This window comes from Mycotypha africana, assembly GCF_025528875.1.
Source record: "Mycotypha africana strain NRRL 2978 chromosome Unknown BDF20scaffold_5, whole genome shotgun sequence".
Classification (NCBI taxonomy): domain Eukaryota; kingdom Fungi; phylum Mucoromycota; class Mucoromycetes; order Mucorales; family Mycotyphaceae; genus Mycotypha; species Mycotypha africana.
In genome coordinates, this window is record NW_026515729.1 from 2,175,526 (window position 1) to 2,201,283 (window position 25,758).

At 37.9% G+C, this 25,758-nt stretch overlaps 6 protein-coding genes and 1 non-coding gene across 7 annotated transcripts; 4 read left to right on the forward strand and 3 right to left on the reverse strand.

The window, feature by feature from the left end:
* The first annotated feature begins 910 nt into the window (after positions 1 to 910).
* Positions 911 to 12,816, forward strand: BDF20DRAFT_535994 (uncharacterized protein). The gene is made up of 10 exons (XM_053075691.1): positions 911 to 951; positions 1,022 to 1,119; positions 1,199 to 1,356; positions 1,417 to 1,707; positions 1,785 to 1,994; positions 2,065 to 2,456; positions 2,524 to 11,002; positions 11,072 to 11,737; positions 11,802 to 12,536; positions 12,608 to 12,816. The coding sequence occupies exons 2-10, from the start codon at positions 1,071 to 1,073 to the stop codon at positions 12,779 to 12,781; spliced, it is 11,154 nt and encodes a 3,717-aa protein (XP_052936792.1). The 5' UTR covers positions 911 to 951; positions 1,022 to 1,070; the 3' UTR covers positions 12,782 to 12,816.
* Positions 12,671 to 13,659, forward strand: BDF20DRAFT_536048 (kinase-like domain-containing protein). Its single transcript, XM_053075692.1, has 3 exons — positions 12,671 to 12,940; positions 12,997 to 13,319; positions 13,391 to 13,659. The coding sequence occupies exons 1-3, from the start codon at positions 12,778 to 12,780 to the stop codon at positions 13,499 to 13,501; spliced, it is 597 nt and encodes a 198-aa protein (XP_052936793.1). The 5' UTR covers positions 12,671 to 12,777; the 3' UTR covers positions 13,502 to 13,659.
* Positions 13,660 to 13,816: 157 nt separating this feature from the next.
* Positions 13,817 to 14,065, reverse strand: BDF20DRAFT_819837 (uncharacterized protein; the record flags this gene model as incomplete). The annotated part of the gene is made up of 1 exon (XM_053077490.1): positions 13,817 to 14,065. One exon carries the CDS (start codon positions 14,063 to 14,065, stop codon positions 13,817 to 13,819), a length of 249 nt encoding a protein of 82 aa, XP_052936794.1.
* A 1,468-nt stretch (positions 14,066 to 15,533) lies between these two features.
* Positions 15,534 to 15,606, forward strand: BDF20DRAFT_t87. The gene has a single exon. It is a non-coding gene; the product is annotated as a tRNA-Met (tRNA).
* Positions 15,607 to 15,945: 339 nt separating this feature from the next.
* Positions 15,946 to 19,324, forward strand: BDF20DRAFT_872027 (uncharacterized protein). Its single transcript, XM_053081139.1, has 9 exons — positions 15,946 to 16,034; positions 16,099 to 16,193; positions 16,263 to 16,485; positions 16,551 to 16,613; positions 16,672 to 16,869; positions 16,931 to 17,029; positions 17,093 to 17,189; positions 17,249 to 18,820; positions 18,891 to 19,324. The coding sequence occupies exons 1-9, from the start codon at positions 15,975 to 15,977 to the stop codon at positions 19,085 to 19,087; spliced, it is 2,604 nt and encodes an 867-aa protein (XP_052936795.1). The 5' UTR covers positions 15,946 to 15,974; the 3' UTR covers positions 19,088 to 19,324.
* A 758-nt stretch (positions 19,325 to 20,082) lies between these two features.
* On the reverse strand, positions 20,083 to 21,627 carry BDF20DRAFT_872038 (uncharacterized protein). The gene is made up of 5 exons (XM_053081140.1): positions 21,287 to 21,627; positions 21,062 to 21,216; positions 20,813 to 20,969; positions 20,627 to 20,746; positions 20,083 to 20,539 (listed from the first exon to the last, which is right to left on the reverse strand). The coding sequence occupies exons 1-5, from the start codon at positions 21,536 to 21,538 to the stop codon at positions 20,435 to 20,437; spliced, it is 789 nt and encodes a 262-aa protein (XP_052936796.1). The 5' UTR covers positions 21,539 to 21,627; the 3' UTR covers positions 20,083 to 20,434.
* Positions 21,628 to 23,154: 1,527 nt separating this feature from the next.
* Positions 23,155 to 25,505, reverse strand: BDF20DRAFT_819045 (concanavalin A-like lectin/glucanase domain-containing protein; the record flags this gene model as incomplete). Its single annotated transcript, XM_053077423.1, has 7 exons — positions 23,155 to 23,850; positions 23,930 to 24,100; positions 24,176 to 24,268; positions 24,352 to 24,486; positions 24,586 to 24,683; positions 24,779 to 25,279; positions 25,370 to 25,505. The coding sequence occupies 7 exons, from the start codon at positions 25,503 to 25,505 to the stop codon at positions 23,155 to 23,157; spliced, it is 1,830 nt and encodes a 609-aa protein (XP_052936797.1).
* Positions 25,506 to 25,758: the final 253 nt, after the last annotated feature.

Sequence of the window (25,758 nt, forward strand, 5' to 3'; positions counted from 1 at the left end):
ATAGCCTATAAAATAGTTAAATATAGACAGATATTTGATATCGAAAGGAGTAATGATCGATAAACCAAATCAAGCTCAATGTCAAAAGAAGGGTGTTTGGTATTTGTTTTTCAATCATAGCAGGTAGCGACGAGTGAAATGATTTTCAAGCTATTTCTTATCCGACCTGATGGCTATAGCCAGCGTGATTAAGAATCAAGACGGATATATTAATAGGCAAGAGCTTATCTATAATACTTTACAAAATTGACGGTAATGAGATACGACAGATATTTTGTTGCTGTATTGTACGAAACAACTCATATTAAATAAAAAATTGTCCAAGCTTTCTCTCTCGGACATGTTGAAACTCTTCCTATACTGTATACTATATGCTAGTATAACAGTTCTTACTTACAAAAGAAGACTTCTCAATGGTACTGTTACAATAATACATGAATTTGTCCAAAGATAATGACAAATAGCACAAGTATGTACATGTTTTCAATTCAAACAATAATGTACTCAAAAAAGTTAGACAATGGGGAAAAGACGCCATTTCAATGATAGTAAAGGCAAGCCAGATCTGTATTGTCTGTAACTCAGCAGATAGGTAATGCCAGAATATGTGTTCAAAACGGTTTGGAGATAGTATACATTTTTTCGTTTATATCGCTGCGTTGGAAGCACCCCCACTATTTTCTCATGGAATTGTTTGGAATAGCTTTATGTCGAAGGTTTGCAAGACGCAACGGCTTGTAAATTGCTATGCATTTTTGATCATAAGTTATGAGGATGTTCAGCCAGGCATTTAATATACTCATCTGAGACTGTTAACAGTCCTATCACGTGAGAATCTGAATTTAGGATACATAGATATTTTTTCCTACCTTTTCTTAATTCCCTTCCTTTTGTATTTATACTAGTTACACGCTTCTTCTTTCTTTCAGGCACACAACAATTCATATCATTGTGGGAATTACAAATTTGACAGCCTTCCCTTTTCAGAGAAAGGATATTTACTGATTTAAACTATTTTCAGTACAAATTCTGGAAAACTAAGTCATTTTTTTGCAGAATATTTACATCCAATGACAACTTTACAAGTTTACGCGCACCGACTTAGTGACCCCAACTTAGGTTAGGAGCAAACCTGTTCAATGTGATTTTCCAATTGCTTTCTTTGATTATGAAACTAACTTGTCTCTATTATGGTTAGCCGTGGGGTTGAAAGTGACAATCGCAAATGAACTTAGAGATCAAGTTGAAGTATTTCAAACCCAAGAATATCCACGATTTTTAGCGACTTTAATACCAGTATTTATGGATGTATTGCAAAATGGTAGCCCAGTATTTCAAAGCAACGCTCCAGAACAGGTACGGCTTTCAGTACAGTCTCCGTAAGAAATTGCAGCTGAACAATTTGACTGTATTTAGAAACTACGTAACATCATCCTTGAAATCATATATCGTTTACCTCAAACAGAGGCTTTAAAAGAATATATTCCAGATCTTTGTAAAACGTTAATGAATTTACTACGGGTTGAAAATGAAGATAATGCTGTTGTCTGCGTGAAGATTATCATTGATTATCACAGAACGTACCGACAACTATTAGAAGATCAAGTTCAGCCATTTCTTGATCTTGTTCAGGAGATATTCAAGAATATGGAACAAACAGTAAAGGACGTATTTGACGCGCCATGTACACCTATTGGTTCAGCTACAGTAAGCTAACATGACTTCAAGTCAAGGAGGATCATATGATTTCCATTTGTGCTAATACGTAAATTCTCAAAATATAGCCTGGTATTAACCCATTACTAGCCACATCACCACGACCTAATTCTCCAGCCGCTGTAGAATTACCCGAGACGCCATCTAAACCATTAGCGAAAAGTATGTTCAGCTTCAAAGTGTTGACAGAATGCCCCATCATTGTAGTTCTTCTTTTTCAAACACATCGCCGATTTGCTGCCGAGAATATCATTAAATTTGTGCCGTTAATTTTTCAGGTATAGCAACAAACGGTTCTTACTCACTTTACAGACGCCACTAAAGCCTAACATTTTACTCCTACATCAGTTGTTGAGTCTCCAGGCTAAACCTCAAGCGGAAGCTGCCAGTGCAGTACAAGCTCGAGGTGAGGTATTTGTTGGTGTAAGCCCCGAAATTCGCAATCGAGCCGTATATAATGATTTCATTGTCGCGCAAGTTAAAACGATGTCCTTCTTAGCATTCATATTAAGGAGTTATACAGCTGTTTTACGACCATTTCAAAACCAAATACCTAATATTGTTTTGAGGCTTTTATGCGAGTGTCCGCCCGAGTCTTCTGCAACACGAAAAGAATTGCTAGTTGCTACTAGACATATATTGTCAACTGATTTCCGTGCCTCCTTCGTATCGAAGATCGATCTGTTGCTCAATGAAAAGGTTCTCATAGGTACAGGAGTAACGTCGCACGATACTCTACGGTAAGCAATTTGAGGATATTGGTCTATGATATAAATGCTATGCTTAACTGCTGTATTACAATTCCAGACCATTGGCTTATAGCATGCTTGCTGATCTCGTCCACCATATCCGATCTGAATTGACACCTGCACAACTGCGTCGAACAGTACGTATATATACGCGTAACCTGCATGACCATACATTAGCTTCTAGTATTCAAACGATGTGTGGGAAGCTTTTACTCAATCTCATTGATTGCATAATCAAGATACCCAACAAAAAAGAAGGACGTGATTTATTAATGCGTATTTTGGATGCTTTCGCCAGCAAATTTGCTTCACTTAATATGCATTTCAAAACATTTAAAAAACAGTTTTTAAAGAAAAAGCAAGAAATGCAACAGGCCACAATTACAGAAATAGGGCAACAGAAACCTAATTCTGCAACATCAACCAATATGGAAAAGGAGCCGAGCGAAACAGAACAGGATACAGAGCAGAGTACTTTGTATGACGATTTTGATTTTGACAAAGCGCGATCCATACATACCCAACTAAATACAACGGATTCGCCTCAAGATAGTATAAAAGAGATTCGATTTATATTCAAGAATTTTGCCATTGGTTTGAAGCCTCTATTTATTGGTTTGCGTCACTGCAACCCAGCACCCCCACAAGATGTGAACCTTCAATCATATTCACAATATGCCCGAGATTTTTCACAAGAAGATATACAAATTTTTATTCGATTACTCAGAGAAGGGTTGAAATGCTTCGAATATTACAACGTTGATAATTACGGTCTTGATGGATCGTTACCACATGAAGCAGACGAGCATTATAAAAGATTGAATAGTAGCAAAGATCCACTAAGGTGTATCGAGCTTTCCAACAGGATCGCAAACCAAGTTATACCTGACAGTGAGGCATTAGATATGTTTGGAGTTGTTTTTACTGTCCTAGATCCAGCTGTATTTCAAGAGATTTTTGTGTCTCAAATGAGCTTCATTTTTGACCGTATGCTCATCAATACATCATTAACTCATATTGTGAATACTTTCGTGGCTCAAGAAATTTCATCAACAGCGTTCGCGCCTATTCTATTGAACTTTTTGATGGAGAGATTGGAACATTTAGGCGATAAGGACTTGCATTACTCCGCCATCTTTCTGCACCTATTCCGCCTAATATTCATGGCAATGAACTACTTCCCAGAAGCCAACGAAGCAACCCTTCAACCTTATCTTACCACTTTGATCATGTCATGCTTCAAGTTATCTGCCAAGACGAAAGAATCAGCGATTTATTTTTCCTTATTATTGCTATTGTTTAAAGGTATTGGTGGTGGTAGATTTGAAAAGTTGTATAAAGAGGTTTCCCCTTTACTTCATTTCATTTTGGAGAATTTGAATCAGCTTATCACAGTAGCAAGTCGATATGAAGTGAAAATGCTCTATGTTGAACTATGTCTTACTGTGCCAGTGCGACTGAGCACCCTACTCCCATACCTCCCTCTTTTGATGCGGCCCTTAGTACTTGGTCTTCAAGGAAGTCCTGAGTTAGTAACACAATCACTGAGAACTTTAGAATTGTGCAATGACAACCTGAACCCGGAATTTCTGAACGAAACAATGGAGCCCATAAAAAAAGAGCTGATGAACGCATTATGGCAGCATATCCGACCATTGCCTTATAATCAGCAACACTCACATACTGCAATAAGGATATTGGGTAAACTGGGCGGTAAGAACAGACGTATATTGAATACGCCACCTGATTTGGATTTTAAACGAAACACAGAAAGTGGAATAGCTGTGGCCATATATTTCGACCCAAATTCAACCCCACAATCTCTCCCGTTGGATGAATGCTTGGAAGTGGCATGTCAAACATTGGAGAAAAGTGATGTCGATAGCTTTTATAAGAAGCATGCATATGAGTTTTTGAAATCGAACATTATTATTATGTTGGATATGGACGAAGGGCCTGAAGACCTGGCACAACGTCTTCATCAACGTATCAGACGGTTTATATTGAAAGTGGAGACCAAAGATGGTGAAGAAGTTGAAGATAATGTACTAGAAAAAGTGAATGCGGATAACAGTATTGCAACGGATGTATCGGATAAAATGGATATTGAGGATGGACAGGTCAAAAATGACAGTACAGTTGTTGGAGATACATTAAATAAGTTTGGCTTTGCACCAAAAAGATTGATAAACAACGGCTATACAAAATACTTAGCGAAACGGATCGCACAAGAAGAGACACTGCGGACAATGTTAATCTCCATTCTGAGAGCTTCTGTATACTCCGATTTGAGTGAAGATGCATGGTTATTCTTTAGAAATATATGCCGTCATTTTATGCTATTACACATAGGCGAGGTTATCGATGGCAAAGAAAAAGCAGCCAAGCCAGTGGTCGACATGATGGATGAAAGATTAGCAGATCAATATTTTCATGCTACTGTACTCGTTGATGCAATTGTTAAAACACTCACTTCTGGGGATGCCAAGTTACGATCACGCGCAGAGCAATCGATATTGTTTTGCTTCGAGATTGTCGCTAAAGCCTTGGGTTGTAAAAATCATATATCTCAATTGCCCATTTTTCGTGTCTTTGCATCTCAATTTTGTTCGTGCTGCTATAAATCTGAATGGTTCACCAAACGTGGTGGTTGCCAAGGAATCTCTATTATCACTTCTCAACTCGAAATGGGCACTCAATGGATGCGTGATCATGAATTGGATTTTATTCGGTCCTTATTATTTGTACTAAAGGATGTCCAACCTGGAATGTCAAATATTAACAATGCTGAAGCTACACAAACTCTATCACATGTTCTCAAAGTCTGCAATCGACCAGATGATAGTGAGCTACCAGAAGCTCAGAAGAAATTTCAAAATCTTATCGCACTTCTATTGAGTGAATTGTCGAATTCAAATAGTGTTGTGCGTGAAACTATACAATCGTCATTTCAATTGTTGGCAGATCTCACCGGTAACGAGGTTACAGAGATACTAGCACCTGTAAGAGAGCGTTTACTTGCTCCTATTTTCGCAAAACCCCTACGTGCTCTTCCTTTTGCAATGCAGATTGGTAATATTGATGCTATCACCTATTGTTTGACTCTGCGGCCGCCTTTTTTGGAATTCAATGACGAGTTAATACGTCTCCTGCACGAAGCCTTGGCGTTAGCTGATGCTGAGGATCAGGCTCTGGTTAGCCGTAGTTCACAATACAAGAATGCGTCATCATTGATGAACCTTCGCATCGTATGCATTCGACTTTTATCAGCTGCCATGGCGTGTTCTGAATTCTTAAACCAGAGACAATCGCACACTCCGACGCGTATCATTCAAGTCTTCTTCAAATCCTTATACTCCAAATCACCAGAGGTAGTCGAAGCCGCACATCGTGGATTGAAGCAAGTCTTATCACTTCAAATTAAATTGCCCAAAGAGCTGCTACAACAGGGCCTTCGTCCCATTTTAACAACTCTATCGAATCATAAAACTCTGAGTGTTGCCGGTCTTGAAGGGTTAGCACGGTTATTAGAATTGCTTACAAGCTACTTTAAGGTGGAGATAGGCAAAAAGCTATTAGATCACCTAAAACTTTGGGCAGATCCAACGGTACTTCAACAAGCTGCTAACCAAAACTTGAGCGATAATTATGAAGTCAAAATCATCGTTGCTATATTGAATATCTTCCATTTACTTCCTGCTGCTGCTCATATCTTTTTGGACGAAATTGTTACTATAGTCTTGGATATGGAAAGTTATTTACGTCGCTCAATATCAAGTCCTTTCCGTTCTAAATTGTTCAAATATTTGAATAGATATCCAGCTGAAACCGTTACATATTTTTTCGAACGCTTAGATCAGCCACGTTTCAATCACTTACTGATTGATACTATTAGCAATGAAAGCTCGGTCGAAGTACGTGCCGAAATAGCAAAAAGGCCTGCACAGTTGATAGAAAAGTCACTAGCAAAAATTGATGATTACAATCTACGTTACCAAGGAATAATGATAGTAAAACAGGTTGTCAAATATGATGCCGAATGGCTTAGTAGTCAGCCAGAGATTTTAGAAAACTTATTGAAGTTATGGCGTTACCCTGGCCGGTTTGATGCAATGAAAAAGGATGATGACGAAGGTCATCAAATGTACCGAGAAACTTTATGCTTGTCACATATTTTCATACTTTATCTAAAGCTTAACCCTGACAACATCGAACTCATCTTTGATCTTGCAACATTGTTCGCGCAAGAAACCGTCATGGATCTATCATACCTGCGCGAATTTTTCTTGGTTGATGTAGCTTTACGCTATCCACCCGAAAAAAAGAAGCTTATAGTGGGCCATTTTTTGCAACAATTCAATGATGCTTCTGTTACTAGCTACTCTCGAATGATGATTTTACGTCATATTATCAACCCTGCAATATTGGTATCAATGCTTCGAAAGAATGAAGAGATTACAGATTTGCTGAGCCAAGATATTATGGAGCAGTTGAATTCAAAGATTTGGGCACGTTTAAATGCCGTCTCAAATGCAGAGAATGACCAGTATGCCGAAGATTCACTTCGTATTGAATTGTTGCAACTGACATCAATGATTGTGCAGCATTCACCAAGACTACTGACAGATTTGAGGAAAGAGGTTATAAAATTTGGCTGGCACTATTTGAGGCTTGAAGATGCAACATGTAAGCAAGCAGCTTATGTACTAATCGCCCACTTTATTACAGCCTTTGAGACTCCAAGCAAAATTGTTATTCAAATGTATGCTGCTCTTCTTCGTGCGCATCTTTCAGAAGCGCGTACATTGGTTAAGCAAGGTTTAGACATTATTGCACCCGTTCTGCCCAAGCGTGTACCATTATTGAACAACGAAAGGATTCCTACTTGGGTTCGACTTACACGCAAAGTAATAGTAGAAGATACTCATAGTATTTCGCAAATTGTCAATGTGTATCAACTCTTAGTTCGACAGTCTGATTTATTCTTTGACTATCGTGAGCACTTTTTGCCACAAATTGTAAACACCTTACCCAAACTGGGATTGCCAAATGCCACACCTGAAAATAAGTTACTTACTGTCGAATTGGCTGAATTGTTGTTGAATTGGGAACAGAAACGTTTACAATCTATGGAAACTTCGGAAGATGATATTGTTACGCTTCCGTCTGGCAAAAGATTAACAGCATTTACAGCTGAATCAACAAAGAAAAAGCAAAAGACCGAAGGATCAGTTAACGAAAGAAATATTACCAACGCTCAGGTCTCTGTAAAAGTTGCTAGTGGCGCAAACCATAACAAAGTGTACATTCCTTCTCTAGGATTACGGGAGAATGTGATAGGTTACCTGGTTAGACTTGCCTGCAGTGTCTATAATCCATCAGATGTTATACAACGAAAGCTAGTTCAGCGTGTGATTACTTTAATACGGAACTTTTTGGATCCTTCTATTTGGCCTGACGTCCACGTCAAGTTTACCCATTTGGAGAGAGCATTAACTTTTAAAGAAATCAATGAGATCTCGCTGCCTGCCTTTTGTAGTGCCTTGGAAATTTTAGCGATTGATATTGCTCACAAACCGGTGGAATGGTTTACGTTGAATATGAGTCAAATTTTCAGATTGCTTGAAAACAGTATCAAGAGCGATAATATTCGTATTCAGACAACCTTACAGCCAGTTTTATCGCGAGTGTTCCTTGCCATTAACCAATCAGTAAACAATGAAAGCCCTGAAGAAGTACAGCATCCCGATGTCGCTGCCTTTTGCTCGTTGGTTGATTCAGCAATAACTGATGGTTTAACCAACGCAAATAATGCCTACACTGTTCTTCAGCTTTTACAAGCTTGTAGCTCTGGACGTAGTGAACAACTGGATCCTTTTATTCCAGGCATGGTCAAAATGCTGCAAAAGCTTACGAAAGAGCATCTATCTGCTGCTCATTCAGTTACAAGTAACAGCGAAACTCCAGTTAACTTATTGAAATCTATCCTTGATCTTCTTAAGAGGAGAATATCTTACCTTGGTGACCAACGCCGCGTATATTTGTCATGCCTCAACCAGATAATTGAAAAATCCTCTGATATTGATCTGCTTCGTAGCATTTTAGATACGTTAAAAGACTGGATATTAAATAGAAAGGAAGCATTCCCTACAATAATAGAAAAAGCTGGACTGCTAGCTAAGATGATGAATTTTGAGAGCCGAGACAACAAGCAACTTACTGAGGAGTACTTGGACTTGATACTTAAAATTTATAGCAATCCATCCTTTTCCAGAACAGAGTTAACTGTTAGATTAGAGCAAGCATTTTTGATGGGTACCAGAAATGAAAATCCTACTATACGCCACCAATTTATGCGTGTGTTTGATCGCAGCATTAATCGAACTGTTTATACCCGGCTCAACTACATACTCGGTGTGCAAAATTGGGAATCCTTATCGAGTACTTTTTGGATACACCAAGCGTTGGATTTGCTATTGGGCTCTGTAAAGATACAACCGTCTATTACAGCACCTCATGCATTGAAAATCAGATCAATCGGAAGTATAGGAGGCACTATGGTTTCTGCTGAAAGTGATCTTCCTGTTGACATTTCTGAGCTTATTCAACAACACCAGTCATTTTTGAAAGAGTTGAAGAGCTATGATGTAAATATTATTATCGACAACACTCGCTCTCTACAATATATGAACGATGATACGGCCTACAGATTATGGATCAGTTTATTTCCATTGTGCTGGGATGCACTGTCAGCTATTGAAAGACATGATATGGCTAAGCTTTTTATATATTTATTAGCGAAAGATTTTCACAACAAACAAGTCGAATTGCGTCCAAACGTGATACAAGCATTGTTAAGTGGTATTGCCAAGATTACTAATGAATTTAGGCTACCGCCTCATTTGTTACAGCATCTGGGTAAGACCCATAATGCTTGGCATACTGCAATTGAGATTTTGCAAAGGAATTTGAATACAACAGTCAGCAGTGAAAAGCCAAAAGACGATGTCGATAATAATGAGCGAACTTTGGATGCTTTGGCTGAATTATTTACATCTTTGGAGGAACACGATATGCTATATGGTTTATGGAAGCGACGTAGCACGTATGGCGAAACTGCTGTTGCTATCTCCTATGAACAGAGCGAATTGTGGTCTGAAGCTCAACTAATGTATGAAAATGCACAAATTAAGGCGCGTAGTGGTGTTTCACCTTTCACAGAGTCCGAGTATAGTCTGTGGGAAGACCATTGGGTATTGTGTGCTCAAAAGCTCCAGCAATGGGATATACTTTTAGATTTGGCGAAAAATGAGAATAACACATCATTATTTTTGGAGTGCGCTTGGAGACAGAAAGATTGGATTGCCGAACACGAGTCATTGGAACACGCAGTTGCACAGTTAACTACCAAACCTTCGCCTCGCCTAAAAGCAATGGAAGCGTTTTTAGCACTCATCAGATCACAGTCTTCCAATGATAAATTTACTGATTTCACGCGTATCAGTGAAGAAGGCATTCAATTGACGCTGCAGCAATGGTTTAGCTTACCTCAAATCGTTTCCCAAAGCCATGTGCCGCTCTTACACATGTTCCAGCAATATTATGAGCTGCATGAAGCAAGCCAATTATTACTGAGTTTGCAAAACACGAATGCTCAAAATTTCCCTCAGCGCTCGAATGAACTACGAAGTGTACTTGTAACTTGGCGTGGGCGTCTGCCAAATATGTGGGATGACATAAATGTATGGAGCGAGCTTGTTTCTTGGAGGCAACACATATTCGACGCTATAAATCATGCCTATCGACCGTTTATTCCCTTATTGACCGCTCAAGACAGGGCGCCTCTGGCATATCGCGGATATCAAGAAAATGCCTGGTTGATAAATCAATTCGCACATGTCGCAAGAAAACACCAACTGAATGACTTTTGTGCTATTCAACTTAACAAGATTTATACTTTACCAAACATGGAAATTCAAGAGGTTTTTGTAAGATTGCGTGAATATGCAAAATACTGCTGTCAAATTCCAAGCGAACTACCTGCAGGATTAGAACTTGTTTCCAGTACGAACACCAAATTCTTCACTGTTCCCCAACAAGCAGACATATTCACTTTGAAAGGCCAGTTTCTAACAAAAATGAAGCGGTACAGTGAAGCCAACGAAGCATTTGTCAACGCTGTTCAACTTGATTTATCATTACCCAGAGCCTGGGCCGAATGGGGTTTCTACAATGATTTCCGTTTCAAAGAGAACCCAAAGGAACTAAGTTGGGCAAATAATGCTGTTAGTTGTTATTTGCAAGCTGCAGGCATTTATAAAAATGCAAAAGCTCGAACCTATCTCTTGCGAGTGTTATGGCTACTGAGTCTAGATGATGAAGAAGGTACTGTATCACGTGCGTTTGATTGTTATAAAGGAGAATGGCCTATTTGGTATTGGATTACATTCATACCACAACTTTTGATGGGTCTGCACCAAAGAGAAGCACAACATGCGCGAAATATTCTAATCCGGATTGCAAAGCAATATCCTCAGGTAACAAATGGTTAATAATATAAAATTATCAGGAGCATTTAACAATTGAAGTTATAAACATGAAATTAGGCTCTCCATTTCCAGCTACGGACAGCAAAAGAAGACATGGCGAAACGCTTAAATGCAACTTTTGCCACTAAACAAACTGTAGACACCAATAGCAGTTCTGCGAACTCCTCGAATGAAGTGAAAGAAGATGCCAGTAAAGAGGCTGGTGAGGACACTCTAAATGATGAAGTTAAGGAGGAAAAGGATAATATTGATGAAACACCACTCGCAAAGGAAACGGAAGGCTATAATGTGAACGACGAAGCTACCAACGAAAACACTGAGTCTGAAATTGACCAGAATAAAACGGAACCACTTGCAATCAAGCAAGAATATGATAAGAACCTGAAATCATCCACAGTGGTTCAAACAGACCTGGCTTCTGTTAATCAATCCAACATAGCATCACCAGCAATCAGGACAGAAGACGTTGGTAAAGAACAACCTGTTATTGATAAAACCTCCAACGAGAATACTGCATCTGGTGGAGATCAAAAAGGAACCCCAGCAGCAACAAGTTCGATAGCACATCCTTTAGATGAAATCATGGCCATGTTGAAGACCGGATACCCTTTGTTAGCTTTGTCTATGGAAACTATGGTTGATCAAATCCAATTAAAATTCAAGCCTCAGGCTGATGAAGAAATGTACCGCCTCGTCGTTGCTTTATATAATGAAGGTGTTGAGGTAATGGTTATCCCATACTATAGCTGACAAGGTCATCACAGCTACTGAATCCTTTTCCTTATAGCAATTACTTTCTCGTATGAAAGACCGTAGTGATCCGCTTGAACTAAGCAATAGTACCGTTAATAGCATTGCTCGTTTCGCCAATAGTCTGTATCCTGGCTATATGAAGGCAGCATTTGTACATGATTTTGTTAACAGCAAATTAGGATTAGAAGGGTACATAGCGAAATTAAGGCTTTGGCGGGACAAATTTGAAGCTGTGTTGGATGCTCGTCCGCGTAAACAGAAGCTAGAATCTTCCAGTCATTATCTCGTAGAGTTTCAACACCAAAAGTTCGATGATGTGGAGATCCCTGGTCAATATCTATTGCTCAAAGATAATGCAAATGATTTCCTCCGTATCGACCGATTTCTGCCAGAGGTTGAAATAGTTCGAAATTACGGTAATTGCTATCGCCGCTTAACTATACGAGGTCATGACGGTAGTCTTCATCCATTTGTCATTCAGAATCCAGCTGCGAGACAGTTTCGCCGTGAAGAGAGATTGATGCAGCTGTTCCGTTTACTGAATAGGATTTTAGAGCGAAAGATAGTTAGTCGCAAACGTAATCTTCAATTCCACTTGCCTGTGATTGTTCCTCTGGCACCAAATGTGCGTATGGTTGAGGACGATTTGTCTTATTGCACCTTGTACGATGTGTATGAAGATTATTGCGATAGTATTGATATGCACAAGGACGATCCGCTTGCATACTTTGTTGACAAACTTAAAATGGAAGGCGATCGTAATATCACCGTAAGTAATAGAAAGAGGAATGAAATTATTATATTTCTTACTAACAATTGTATTCGTCTTTATTAATAAAGGATGAAGCGAAGGAAACTGAATTACTGAATTCGAGAATTGAGATTAATGAAAAAATATCAAAGCAGCTTGTTCCTTCTGATATATTGAGCCAGGTAAGTAACGATGGTGAAATGATTAACAAAATGAAAACTGATGAACAAAACTGCCTGTGTAGTATCTCAAAAGAACAATGAGTTCATTCTCGGATTATTGGATGCACCGCAAACGGTTTATATCACAATACGCCGCTGCTACATTTATGACCTATTTATTCAATGTTGGCAAGCGTACACCGCATAGGTTAATCGTCTCGAGACAAACTGGTAATATATGGATGACTGAATTATTGCCAGGTAAGCTAACATTAGTCATTGCAAATCATATACCCTAGACTAACATTGCCTTTTAGACTGGAGTCGAGAAAATCCGATGTTTGCCAATGATGAGTCTGTACCGTTCAGATTCACACCGAACATTCAAACTTACATTACCCCTATTGGGGTTGAAGGATTGTTTAGCAGCTGCTTGCTCGCAATCAGTCGGAGCCTTACGGAGACGGAGCTAGGTTTGGGTCAGTACTTGCATCTTTTTATCCGAGATGAATTGTTGGCTTGGTACGCTTCTAGTCATAAAACAGCGATGCAGTCCGAATTGCTTGAACATATACAGACCAACGTAGACGAAGTAATGTCCAGGGCACAATTGTTATGTTGTCAACCGAATCATGAAAAGGTAAGAGTTACAAACTAATTATAAGCATACTGCCGGTTAAGAATCTTCGCTGAGCAAGATATGTAATTTAGGATGTTGATTGTAATAAGCCAATCAATCAAAATATAATTGAACTCATTTCTCAAGCAAGTAATCCACAAAACCTGGCGCAAATGGAATGTACATGGATGCCATGGCTTTAAGCAACATTTTTTATGTACAGAAGACTGATCAAACGAACTTTAGAATCCTGTCCAAGGATTCACCTTTTTAGCCTTACAAATATACCCTTATTCAGAAGTATACTTCTTCAAGAAAGTATGCATAGGAATTAGTAAATACTATTAACAATTGGAAAGATAAATCGTGTTCATTTAATAGAGCAAAATGAAAATAATGAAAAGAATGTACATATTATTATATTATTCAAGTTAAACTCAGATGCAGAGGAAAAATTGTGCGTGTTGTTAATAATTAAGTTGGTCTAAAATACATAAGTGAAGGCTTGCGTCCGGCGTTTACCATTCCCTGCGCTGATACTTGCGATCGTATTTTTGATTATATGCTGCCAGTTTGACTTGTTCACCGTCTTTAACGTGTTGCCATGGTTGTGAATTAGCATGGTGGTCCCAAACGACGTCAGGAGCTCGAGCTTGATGAGAAAACATATAAACTGCACCTGTCAGAGCACCCCCAAGGATCACGAAAAGAGGATAGATTTCAGGTTTAGAGAAAGAGCGTCTAACAAATTGAGTAATTTGACCCATTTTGATATGGTAACGATTAGACTTCAAAAAATTTTAAAAAGTGAATAAGATGGAAAAATTGTGGAATCACTTTGCGAATTCCTGTTCTTCTGTCTTCTATTTATATTCATCAATTGTGGAAAATAGATAAATATAATCATGCAGTAAGAAACGATTCCCTTTCGAAATGAGCTTATTCACTTCTGATTGGATCAATGTTGTTTCATTTTAAACAATGAACGAACAATAAGACGGGGTAGAACACAACAAAGCACATTTGGAGAAACGGGAAATTGGCGGATTCTGTATCATACAAACAGTAGTAAATGTTCAATTCATTTACCATTACATTTAATATTTGTACTGGAATGCAATTATTAGCCTATGACTATAAATCTCTCGCTTATGACTGTTTACTTGATTTATGCAGCAAAGAAAAAATGAACGTTTTCCCATCTATGACGATTGAAAAGAAAATGGAAAAAAACCCTATTTCACGTAGAAAAGTTATTTTTTACCTATTATAAAGTATTTGTCTCAGATGGAATTTCACTTTTGAGAGTTATAAGCTCTCCAAGTAGAATTTTTTTAAAAATGATGTTGAAATATGTACAGAATCCTATTTCGTAAAGCTTAAGGGTATATATCGTATCTTTGGGAAGAGCCATGACAATTAATCAACACAACTGCAATGTGTACACTGAATTTAATCACAATTCTTATATTGAATAAAGTAATGAATACTTAAACCTATACTCATAAATAGGTCCTGGGTAAGACTTCTTAGTTTAAAAATGATATATACGACAAGCTACTAATTATGATCTCTAGAAGGAGCTTATGGGAATCATGAATATTGTAATGCATAACTATTATGTGTTAAGACTAAATCTTTTACATATCGCAAAATACACGTTCGGGATCGAATGGATTTAATGATGTCCGCATTTTACAACCGGATACCTCGAGCATACTCAAAAGGGCTAAATATTTGGGCCGGAAGATCACGTGAAATTTTCAAATAGGCTTGTATGATTCCTTTTTAAAGAAATTCAATAAATTATTACGTGTGTAAACCTGCTACTATGCAAATACTAGTAACTATATCAATTGACAAGATTTGTAATAGACCGACTGTAAAAATCCAGGGACAAATTCAATAAATATAATGAGGTTAAACGTGTAGATTCTTTTTATACAAGCAATCAAATAAACGTAATGGATGTATCTTTCCACTCGGATGGATAGAAAAATAATAATAATAAGACTAAAGTTGAGTTTGTCAGGAAGAGAGCTCACGCGTCTACTTCTAAGTTATCTGATTTAACTTCCGATCTACTACGATATCTCTAAATCGCTCCTTGCATTATATAATAACTTTCTTTACAATAATTTCCAATGATATATCACGTGTATTCTACTAATTTAACTCCGAAAGACCGTGCTGTTATTCGATACCTCTGAATTCCACATCTCACAAAATTAAAAAAGCAGCATGGCGCAGCAGGAAGCGCGCAGGGCTCATAACCCTGAGGTCGTCTGATCGAAACGGACTGCTGCTATTTTTTTTTCTTTTTTTATTTGTGTCTGATAACTATTGCTATTGGCCGTACATTAAGCTACATCAATAACGGTGGTATGACAAAGTTTGCCTTCTCGTCATTGAATTTGGATTGGTTTACATTACAATCAATTAATCAACACGGCGAGTCTCTATAGAGAAACCTAGGATGGGCATCGAACCTTGTGTCGAAGTAGTCTGGATGCGTTTAACGACGAAAAAGGCAATTCGTGTTCACTCCCCTTTTATCCATATTTAGAGTTCACTGTAAACATTTCCTGACGGACAAGAAAAATATATTTTCAATCGGTTTAGATAACACATTATCCACTCTTTATTCCAACTTTATTAATCTTAGTGCTTATAGGAATGAGCAAAAGTACGACAGTCCTTTTTAATGACAATGATAGTTTTGCTGAAAACTTTTGGGTAAATGAAAATGCATGAAAAATGCTTAACAACAATGCATAAGCTCAATGGTTGAATATTATAGGAGAATGCCGAAAAAAACGGTATAAAGATTCTCCTTGAGAGAATGAGAGGAGCAAAGCAGACGTGTGAGAGGTTGCGACATGCATATGAAGCAAGGTATAATCATTGCAGTATCCTTAGGCTTTGAGGACGAAGCGAAGCTAACCGCGTTACGAACGTTTCTAGGGCTATGCTTGAAGAAGAGTATGGTAAAACGATGTTACATATTGCGCAAAAGCAAAAGGTTTCGGATACAGAAAATGGCTCCAGCAAAAGAGCCCTTGATACAGTGCAGAATGAATTTTCAATTATCGCTGAAATACATTTACAGCTGGCAGATCTACTAAGGAAAAATGTAGCTGCTCCATTGAGTGCCTTAATCAATAAGCAAAAGGCGATTAGAAAAGACGTAAGTCATTTATTATAGTCATCTATATACATATCTTAACCTATGGAGTCTAATGGTCGGAAAAGCTTCAAAATTCAATACAAAAACTATATAATGACAGGCATATACAAATTCAGCTTGTTAGAAAGGTATGATATAGCAGCTAGAATTAGAATTACAAGGTTGCACTAAGCTTTGAATCTTTAGGCCCATAAGCGACATAACATGGAAATCGAAAAAGCGAATCTTTTAGTACAGCAGCAAACAACCGATGATGAGAAATTGGCTGTTTATAAATCAGCTGAATTAACGATAGACAAGCTCAAAAAGGTTTACGATGAAGCATTAGGTGGCTTGCAAGAAATCGTTAATCATTGGAACATTGAATGGCGGAAGACCTGTGAGGTATAGCAATGAAAAATTAAGGATATTTGTATATCCATTAACACTTATCTTACCTTTAAAGGGCTTCGAAATTCTGGAAAAAGAGAGATTAGCTTTTATAAAATCAAATTTAATAGACTGCGCCAATTTAATGGTTGGATGCGCCGAAAATGAACTTCAGGTGAAATATATATATAACTTTAAAGAATGGGGTTTCCGATAACGAAACTGATAGTTCTTGTAGAGTTATAAAACTATAAATGCAGAAGCTTCAAATATTGATTCCACAAAGGACCTTACTGATTTCGTACAGGGAAAGCGATCCACAAATATCCCTCCCGGTAAGAATTATAACAACAATTGCATATTGCAATTCGGGTGATATTAATTTTCAATGTAGGTGTCATGGACTATGTCAAAATGTACGCATATCAGGAAACCCTATTTGATAAAAGAGAGGCTAAATATACAAATAAAGGGCACAGCGATCATACGGAAAAGTACGATCAAAATAAAGCAGAAGAACTTCCGACAACATCAGTAGCAAAAATAGACTCAATTGAGACTACGCAGTCCTTACAAAAGAAAGAAGGTACACAATATATGGTCGATGAAACCCCCAAATTGAGTAGTAACTATATGATGGTTGGCGTGATGGAAGTCTACTCTGGAGATGACGACGAAGATGACGAGGAATCGGTATATACTACAGAAACGGAGTCAGATGTTGAAGCGGGGCAAGAAATTGTAATGGAGGGGACAGAAGAAACTCATATCACTCACCTTATGAGTAGTAATCAAAATGACGATAAGCCTCTGATACAACAGATTGTCAATAAAGAGTCGAGTTTCGAAAACGAACCCAATCATAAAAATGAAAATACTAAACAACAAAGTAAGGATAGTATGAAAAATTCCTTAACAATGGACAGCAGGGATTCATATGAGAAAGTCAACGGGCTCATGACAGCAAACGTCAACAAATCTAACGAAAACAGCCAGGCAGTGGGATCCAACGATAGTGCCGATTCCCCTATTGTTGGCGATATACAAACCGATGCGAATTCACAAACTTCTGATAATGACCATGAACTCAATCAAGCAATGATTAGAACGACTGATGTTATCGATCCAACAGCGAGGTTGGATAGGCACAGTACAATAAGCATAGATGCTTCGCAATACAATAGAAGTTTGCAGTCGTCACCTTCAAGCACTCCACCTCCACTTGTTGAGAAAGAAGTAGGAGGGGAGCCAGAAAGCATTGAAAGTGATGACCTAGATAATTGTGATGCTGCTGCATTTGAGTTAGATGATATGTTGCGTAAATTGGGATGCAAGCAAATCATTCGCACAGAAGCTGGCGAGTCACCACCAAAGTTGCGCGGCCCCAAACCTTCTGGAACTACATCCTCACCATTGCTACAAAAACAAGAGCGACTTCTAAATAACACGCAGCAGCAACAAACCCTTCACGGCCCGCAAAGATTGCAAAGTAAATTCTCTTCTCGCCGCATGAGCTCGATAGAAAGCACTCGACCATTATCAAAATACCATCTCCACACCGACTCTATAAGAAATAGTGACGAAAATACCCTTAATCTTTACTACCCATTCAACTCGCTTTCTTCAAAAGAAACAAATACTTCCAGTACTCGTCGAACAGCTAGTAGTGATTTGGAAATTGAAAACCCCACGAAATCAAAATCACCTCCCTCAGCACAAACGATCCATGACCGTATGCTTCATCAAAACAATACTGATAGAAAAAGGCTGAGCTACCAGAACGTTTCTTCGTCATCTTCTGCAGCATCCTTAGTCGGTTCACAAAAATATGCTGATTCTAAGGATCGTTACAGCAGTGAGAAATTCATTAAGGATTTCTATAGCGTAAGTTCAAGATCATCCACTAGCCCCAATAATAGTTTATCGTCGAAGCCGAGTGAACTTGATCAACATTTTATTGATTTTGGTAAGCAAACCACTGATCAGTTGTTTGGGTAATTATGCAATTGTGTCTCAGTCTTTTAATACATCTATAGCATACGCTCTATATGACTACGAAGCTACAGAAGAGGGCGAAATAAGTTTCAAGGAAGGCGATCTTCTTGGTATAATCTCTAAGAGTGAAGAAGGTGAGCAAGGCTGGTGGGAAGCCAGCTTGCTAAATAGACGAACTCGTAAAGTTGTATGCAGTGGTATCATTCCCAGCAATTTTTTAGAAACTATTTCTAAATAGGACATCGATCATTGATTAGTATCAGCAATAGCATTAGTTACCATTTACAATCTACATACGTTAATACTTAATATTAGCTTACTCAATTGATCACATTCTCATTTTATTCGAGTAAATACAAGAAAAAGGCCTCTTTTCTGGTACAAAATTAAATACCTTTGGCTCATGCTAGTTAATAAGAGAACATTGATGATATGTTCAGTTTTGCGCTCATCCCTTCATAGTACTCGCACGGGGGTCAGTGTTACTAATGCAAACAATTGAACAATGCTTTTATATGCAAAGGTTCCAATTGAGGGATGCGCTATATAATAGTAACGATTAATGTTTAGAACTGTGTGATAAAAGCTATCACCTATAAAGTAAAGTATCAGTTCTGTATTATTTCTAAAACCGAAATTGCAACAATAGTTTCGCTTAAGAGTGACGACTTCCAGTGGTCACTTCAAAAAATACCAACGGCCTGAAGGCTTAAGCTAATCTAGAGTTAAAATTGCTCAATGCTGTATACAGTAGATTACCTCCATAATTGGTAATTTGAAGAATGCATATTTTGGCTAGCATTTTCGCTTAAAATAATGTTTGCTGTATTAGAAGGTTATTGAGCTATTTAACTAATTAATTTGAGCTCCAAGCTTATATCTTTGATATCAGTAGCAATATACGATCCTTTTCAGAAGTTCATTTTCATTTGAGACACATATCGATGATTTGTATTTCGTTCACTATACCATCGCACAAATTGCCTCTGAAATTGTCCGTATTAGTTGGTCATTAACAATAAAAAATGATTACTCGATGTTAACCCAACACCAGCAAATAATCATACAATGACTAATAGCAGCTAGATGCTGCTAACCAACTTTTAACATTAAAGAACTAGCGGGACAGAGTTTATACTACTGCAGACACTTCTAGACGATGGAATTGCAACCCCCTTGTAACTCTCAACTTAAGTATAAAGCTAACACCTATTGTTTCTTTTTAAACTATAAGCCTTCTTCACAGTTGATTTGTAAATGGTTAGATATAAGTGAGAATGCTTCCAGGCTGATGCGTAATGCAATAAATGAAGAGCACATCAGTACAATGCTGTACAGTGCGTTACTGGTTTGGAAAGAGCGCCCGACTTCGTTGCAATTAAACTTATGAAGCAGGAAGGGATCCATTAGGAGCGTCTTGTACGTCAGATCAGAACGCAGAGGTACCTCCGCTCAACATTTTCGATCTTTGAATCAATGGCGTAGGCATCTTGTACGTATATAACGATCAAACCATTTCTCATCAAAAATTTACCTCACGAAAAAGGGTGAACTAATAGCTTTCTTTATTGAACGGCGTTACTTCTCAGACATCGTCGTAGAAATCTATATGGCTACCTGATTCAAATTTACTCTCCTCTAATATATCAAACAATTTACAAGCAGAGTCTTCCATTTTGACTAACTTATTCTATCAAACATACAAAAAAAAAAAAAAAAAAAAAGATTTTTGTAAGTTACTTGAATCGATAAAGCAAGCTTATTCCTTTAAATGTACCTCATTGGCCATATTTGTGTATAGCGTATTCTGTTCAGTATCGCCTATTGTCTCGCGAACTTGCTTTTGCATTTGATTGTCCAAAGGGCCAGGCGAATAAGATAATGTACAGATAGAAGGCTATATACAAAAATTGTCAATAAGCGAAAATTGTGGTTCGCTTAACCTTCTTTTAAGCATAGATACCTCTTCCTTTGCTACAATCTTTAAAAGCATGTCTCGAGCGGTTTTACCAGTAGCATACAAGCCCCAATTGGGAAATGGCTGAACGGCAAGCAATGATGAGATATTCACAATCGTTGTCTGTACTATATCTTTTGCGAATAAACGAATGAATCCAGAACTATAGGTAATGAATAGATGTATGGATTAGATGTTTGTATCTGTCAACCTGGGCTATATTTGGCAAAGCAGCTGGCTGGATAATGCACTTACACCAGCATAGCATAAGAAGTGATGTTGAAATTTATGTACTCTTGTATTTCCAAAGCTTCATAATCTTTTACTTTCTTGGATAAGTCACCTGTAGATCCCGCGTTGTTAATGAGGAAAGCATTCGTTATTGGCGCAACATCTTCGTTTTGCCATTGCTTTATAAATTTTGTATTTCGTTGCTTAGAAACGTTTCTTATATTGCGCTAGCTACTTTAAGCTTTTCACCTTTAAAAGTTTGTGAAGCTGATTTATGACAGTTTCTTCAGCCTCCTTTGCACCTTGAAGGTTAGCATTAGCAATAAAATGGCAAGAGACGTTTTCCTTTCCCGCGATAAAAGTTTCTAATTGTTGGTGATTACGGCTCACCAGCACCAAAGTGGTTTTGCATTTGCTCCGTTTTACGATTGTTTGGGCAATTGTTCTACCAAAGCCTCGATTGGCTCCTGTGACTACATACAAATGGTGCTTTAACAACATATGTGAAGGGTGTTATTGTGTGAAAAAAAAATAGTTTCTTAAATTATGATTCGGACTTTCATACTGTTTGCTTCAGACGAACAGAATAATGGATTTTGGAAATACCATAAATACTTTTTAGATTTTAATAATTTTAGTTTGAGATGAATTTTTTAGAATTTGAACTCAGGGCACTGTAAAAACGGAGGAGTGACGAGGAAACAAGAGCAATAACCAGCGCGCTTAAGTACCCTGTGTAATATGTTAAGCATACTATAACATCAAAAAACTAGTTGAGGAGCAGAGATACCCCACTGTCTGTAGATAGCAATAAATTTTCAGAACTTTGGTGCATGTTGATAAGAGCCATCACTTATTGAGTGATGTTGTCAATGAAGCAATTCTTTGACAACCAAAAAAAAAAAAGGAAAAAAGAAAAGAAAAAGGAACACGATATACAATAGAACACACAATGTTCTTTACCTTTTTGCTTTCTTTCTTTTAAACAAAAGTGGAAAGGCAAACAACGCCTCCCAGTTCACGGCCCTTATAAAGGCCCAAGCTGCACATAGGTAGGACTACCTTATTTACGACTCTATCAAATCATCTGCGTTGCTCCAGTTACCCACACACTGATACCAATGGCATACAATGATTCCTCGAGTGCTTCTTCGTCTAAGCCAGTGTTGTCAAAAAAGGCGTAAAAGAAGAAGCTCTCCAAGAAGTCAAAGCTGATAATAAAACAACGAAAATGGTTACGTGTCCATCCTGTAAGCAAGCCACACATGCATGGCCTACAAGCAATCTGTGTCCGAACAAGAAGACAAAAGCACCTATTGATGGTGAAGATGAAAAGGTGGAAATCTGCTTCATCAATGAATATATGACTAGCTGTAATAAATGCAAGCATTCGACATTTGGAGAATGTAAAGATAGCGACGTCAAAGCGAAGAGTACATGCTGTATTGCAGTATAAAACTGTAATGCAATTTGAAATCGCGCCGTCAATGCTGCCAAAAACATCTTTCATACAAGACCTACATGTGTGATTGATATCACTCCTTCACACATCCCCCTACAGTTTAAGTTGTAATATATTCATAAAGTATAACCAAAGGCCGAATGCTTACTGTTTTTACCTCATTTACACAACTCACAATTCAATAACAATTTGGATAATTTCTGGTAAGTACGTCTGAATTTATAAAAAACTTATCTAAAATATGTATATATTTTTCTCATAAATATTCTCAATTTTCCAAAGTTGTCTAGTAGTATTTTCGACTTTCAACGAAAAAAACTTAGCTGAATGTCAATTTTTGAAGTGCTTTGTAATGCAGCTGAGTGAAAGTATATCAGTATGTACAATGTTATAAAAGGACAAAAGGACAAACAGTTTTTGAGGTTATGTACATGAATAAGTTATTTAGAAACTAGCTCATTAAGTATTTTAAATTGTTCAAAAGCTGAATCTAGAGACAGAGTACTGTTCGACACACATATCTGAGTATATTCATCTATATTTTTTTTATCTCGAGAATATTTGCTCTGCACATAGGACTGATCAAAAGCAAAGGAAAAAAAAAAGAGAATGAAATGAGTCACGCGATATAGGTACGCCAAAGAAGTTGCTAGACTTACCAATTCTTGAAGATTTTTGCACATTGTACACCGAAACCAGTGTGCTTGCATGGAAGTAGCATAGCATTTTTGGGTTCAGAAAAGCACATTGTACATAATGGTCCATCCCAGTCATACTTATCTTCATTATCTGATATACCATTTTCTTCGTCACTAGTTGCACTCAATGGAGACCGTACTGGAGTTTCATCAGCACCTTCTAGCGGACGTAATGGTGGTTTGTTCATAGGCTTGTATGATTTGCCATGGGTTGTTACACCTCGTTTCTTTTCCCAACGTAGAACTCTTCTAATGAAGTCGTCGTCTAATTTACCAGCTTTGTTAACACCTTGAAATTCAACGGTGAGAGGGGGAGGATAAAGCCATGGACAGTCACCAAAGTTAATCATACAATGCTGATTAGTTGTAAGACTAACCGCAGGGTAGAGCCCTAAACCGACTGCTTTTTTCTTTAAGGCTATTTCACGGCTTCTAGGAGATAAAGTATCGATTCTCTTATTGGGATGATCAAATTCGACAGTAAGTCCATGATTCTTTCCGTTGATATAGAAGGAACAAAAACCATTATCTAAATCCAAGAAGCTGCCAACTACATCACCAGCTTCGCACCGTGCTCTATATTCCATTTGAGGATAAACAGCAGAACCATCCGCCCAAATGGCAGTTCTGTAGGTATCAAAGGCAAAACCATTCTATAAATAAATCAAATAAAACTCAATAAAATGGGGGAACTATTTTGGATTAGAACCAACAATTGAAAATTGAATTTACACGGTCATCTCCTACTCCATAACCATCGTCTGGGGAGAAACGGCAGCGGTTGGTAGCCCATCCGATTTGCATGATACCGTTAGTTAGCACTAACGTTTCATAATACCATTTTCCATCTTTAACACAAGCAGTGGCACGTACTGATTCAAATTGCGGCCTATCATTTCGTAGCTAACAATTGAAAAAAAGCAAACTTTAACGTGAGTATAATATTTTTAGCAAATATTGAAAAATATCGATCATTACAGTTAGACCATGCATTCCGACTTTCATGTAAGGTGTTGCATCAAAGGGATTCATTATAACGCCTAGTTGTGAAATGTTCCAAGGACTGGATAGCTGAATAAATAAAGTTAAGCTTTCGTGAGCTTATTGAAAAATCAGCGAGGAACAATCTGTTCGGTTGCAGATATTATTTTTACCACGTTTTTTTCTATGAATACACGGTCGAGAGCCCAGCGACAACTCATCTCTAGTTGCATATACTTGGCCCATTCTTCTCTGAGTGGTCCCTTGGGCGGAATAGAATCTCCATCGGTAAAGCCTACAGCCCGACGCTCTTCTACCTCACCTTCATTTACCTTAACCTTGATGTATGTTCCGATGGTATCTATGAGCGGTTGGTCTTTCTTTTGCGTCTTTAACAGAGACAGTACCCGAATACGCTTATACGCATGCTCACACTCCATAAGAATGTCTAGTAACGCTGATCGTAAAGGCATTTCATGACTCAATAGTGCGGATTTCACGGCACCTAAAAAACGAGTGGAAGGGGTTTATATGTCAATTATTTTTTTTTTTTTTTTTTTTTTTTTTGGTAAAGGAGGCTAATATATCCTTTTTATATACCTGTTAGAGCAAACTTTTCTAATGCAATCAATGCAAATAACCGAGCTGTAAGGTCTTCTTGGGTATCCACCAGCGATTTCATGAGCATTTTTCCTATGTCTTCAGACCAAAGCATCAAACACATCTCGCCTGCAAACTTTTCTGCCAACAAAGACAGTACTATGGCACCGTTTATTTTATGCAAAAGTGATTGTGGGTCTTGATCCGAAGCCATCAGGGTTGCTGAAGTAGCATTGTCATCAAAGAGCTGCATACGTAACAGCTCTCGGTTGTTTGCTCCACGTTCCATGCCACAACGCTTTGTTATTAGTGACACCATACGTCGAAGGCGGCTGGGTTTTTTGTTTAGTAGGCTTAGGACGAGAGGTCCAATTTTTTGTAAGGTATCCTTTGAAGGAAGTGCTGATTTGTCTATAACATGGCATAAAAATGCCATTGCGACGGGGTTATCGTATTGCATGGACATGACAATCGTTCTTACAAATGCAATATAACCGGTGCCTAGAAGAAGAATAAGGATGATAAGATGAAATTGGTAAATACATAGATATATTTCGTTTTGAAATTTGGATCACAAGTGTACCACTTTACCAGTATGAGCCAATCCGAATAGAGTATCCAATGCATGCATCATGTTTCTCTCTCTCATATAGAATGAGGCTCGATCTCTTCTATTCGGCCCTCTTCGTTGTCGATTGGTGCTAGTAGACCTTGTTGCTGTGTCCATCCTTCGTAAATCAGCCATTGCGTCGTCTCCTTCGTTTTCAAAATTATGCGCATGTGTGTGATGGCTTGCTATTGCTAATATTTGCTTCCATGTATTCTCAACCAAGCGGCAAGCTTGTGAATGGCTTGTTCGTTGAGTAATACTTGATGGTTCGACGTTGGTCATTTGTCTCCGCTTGTCAAGATTTCTGGTTAAAAAATCGGAAGGTCGGCTACGAGTGTCTATATTTTTACGACTGACAGCAATAGAAAAA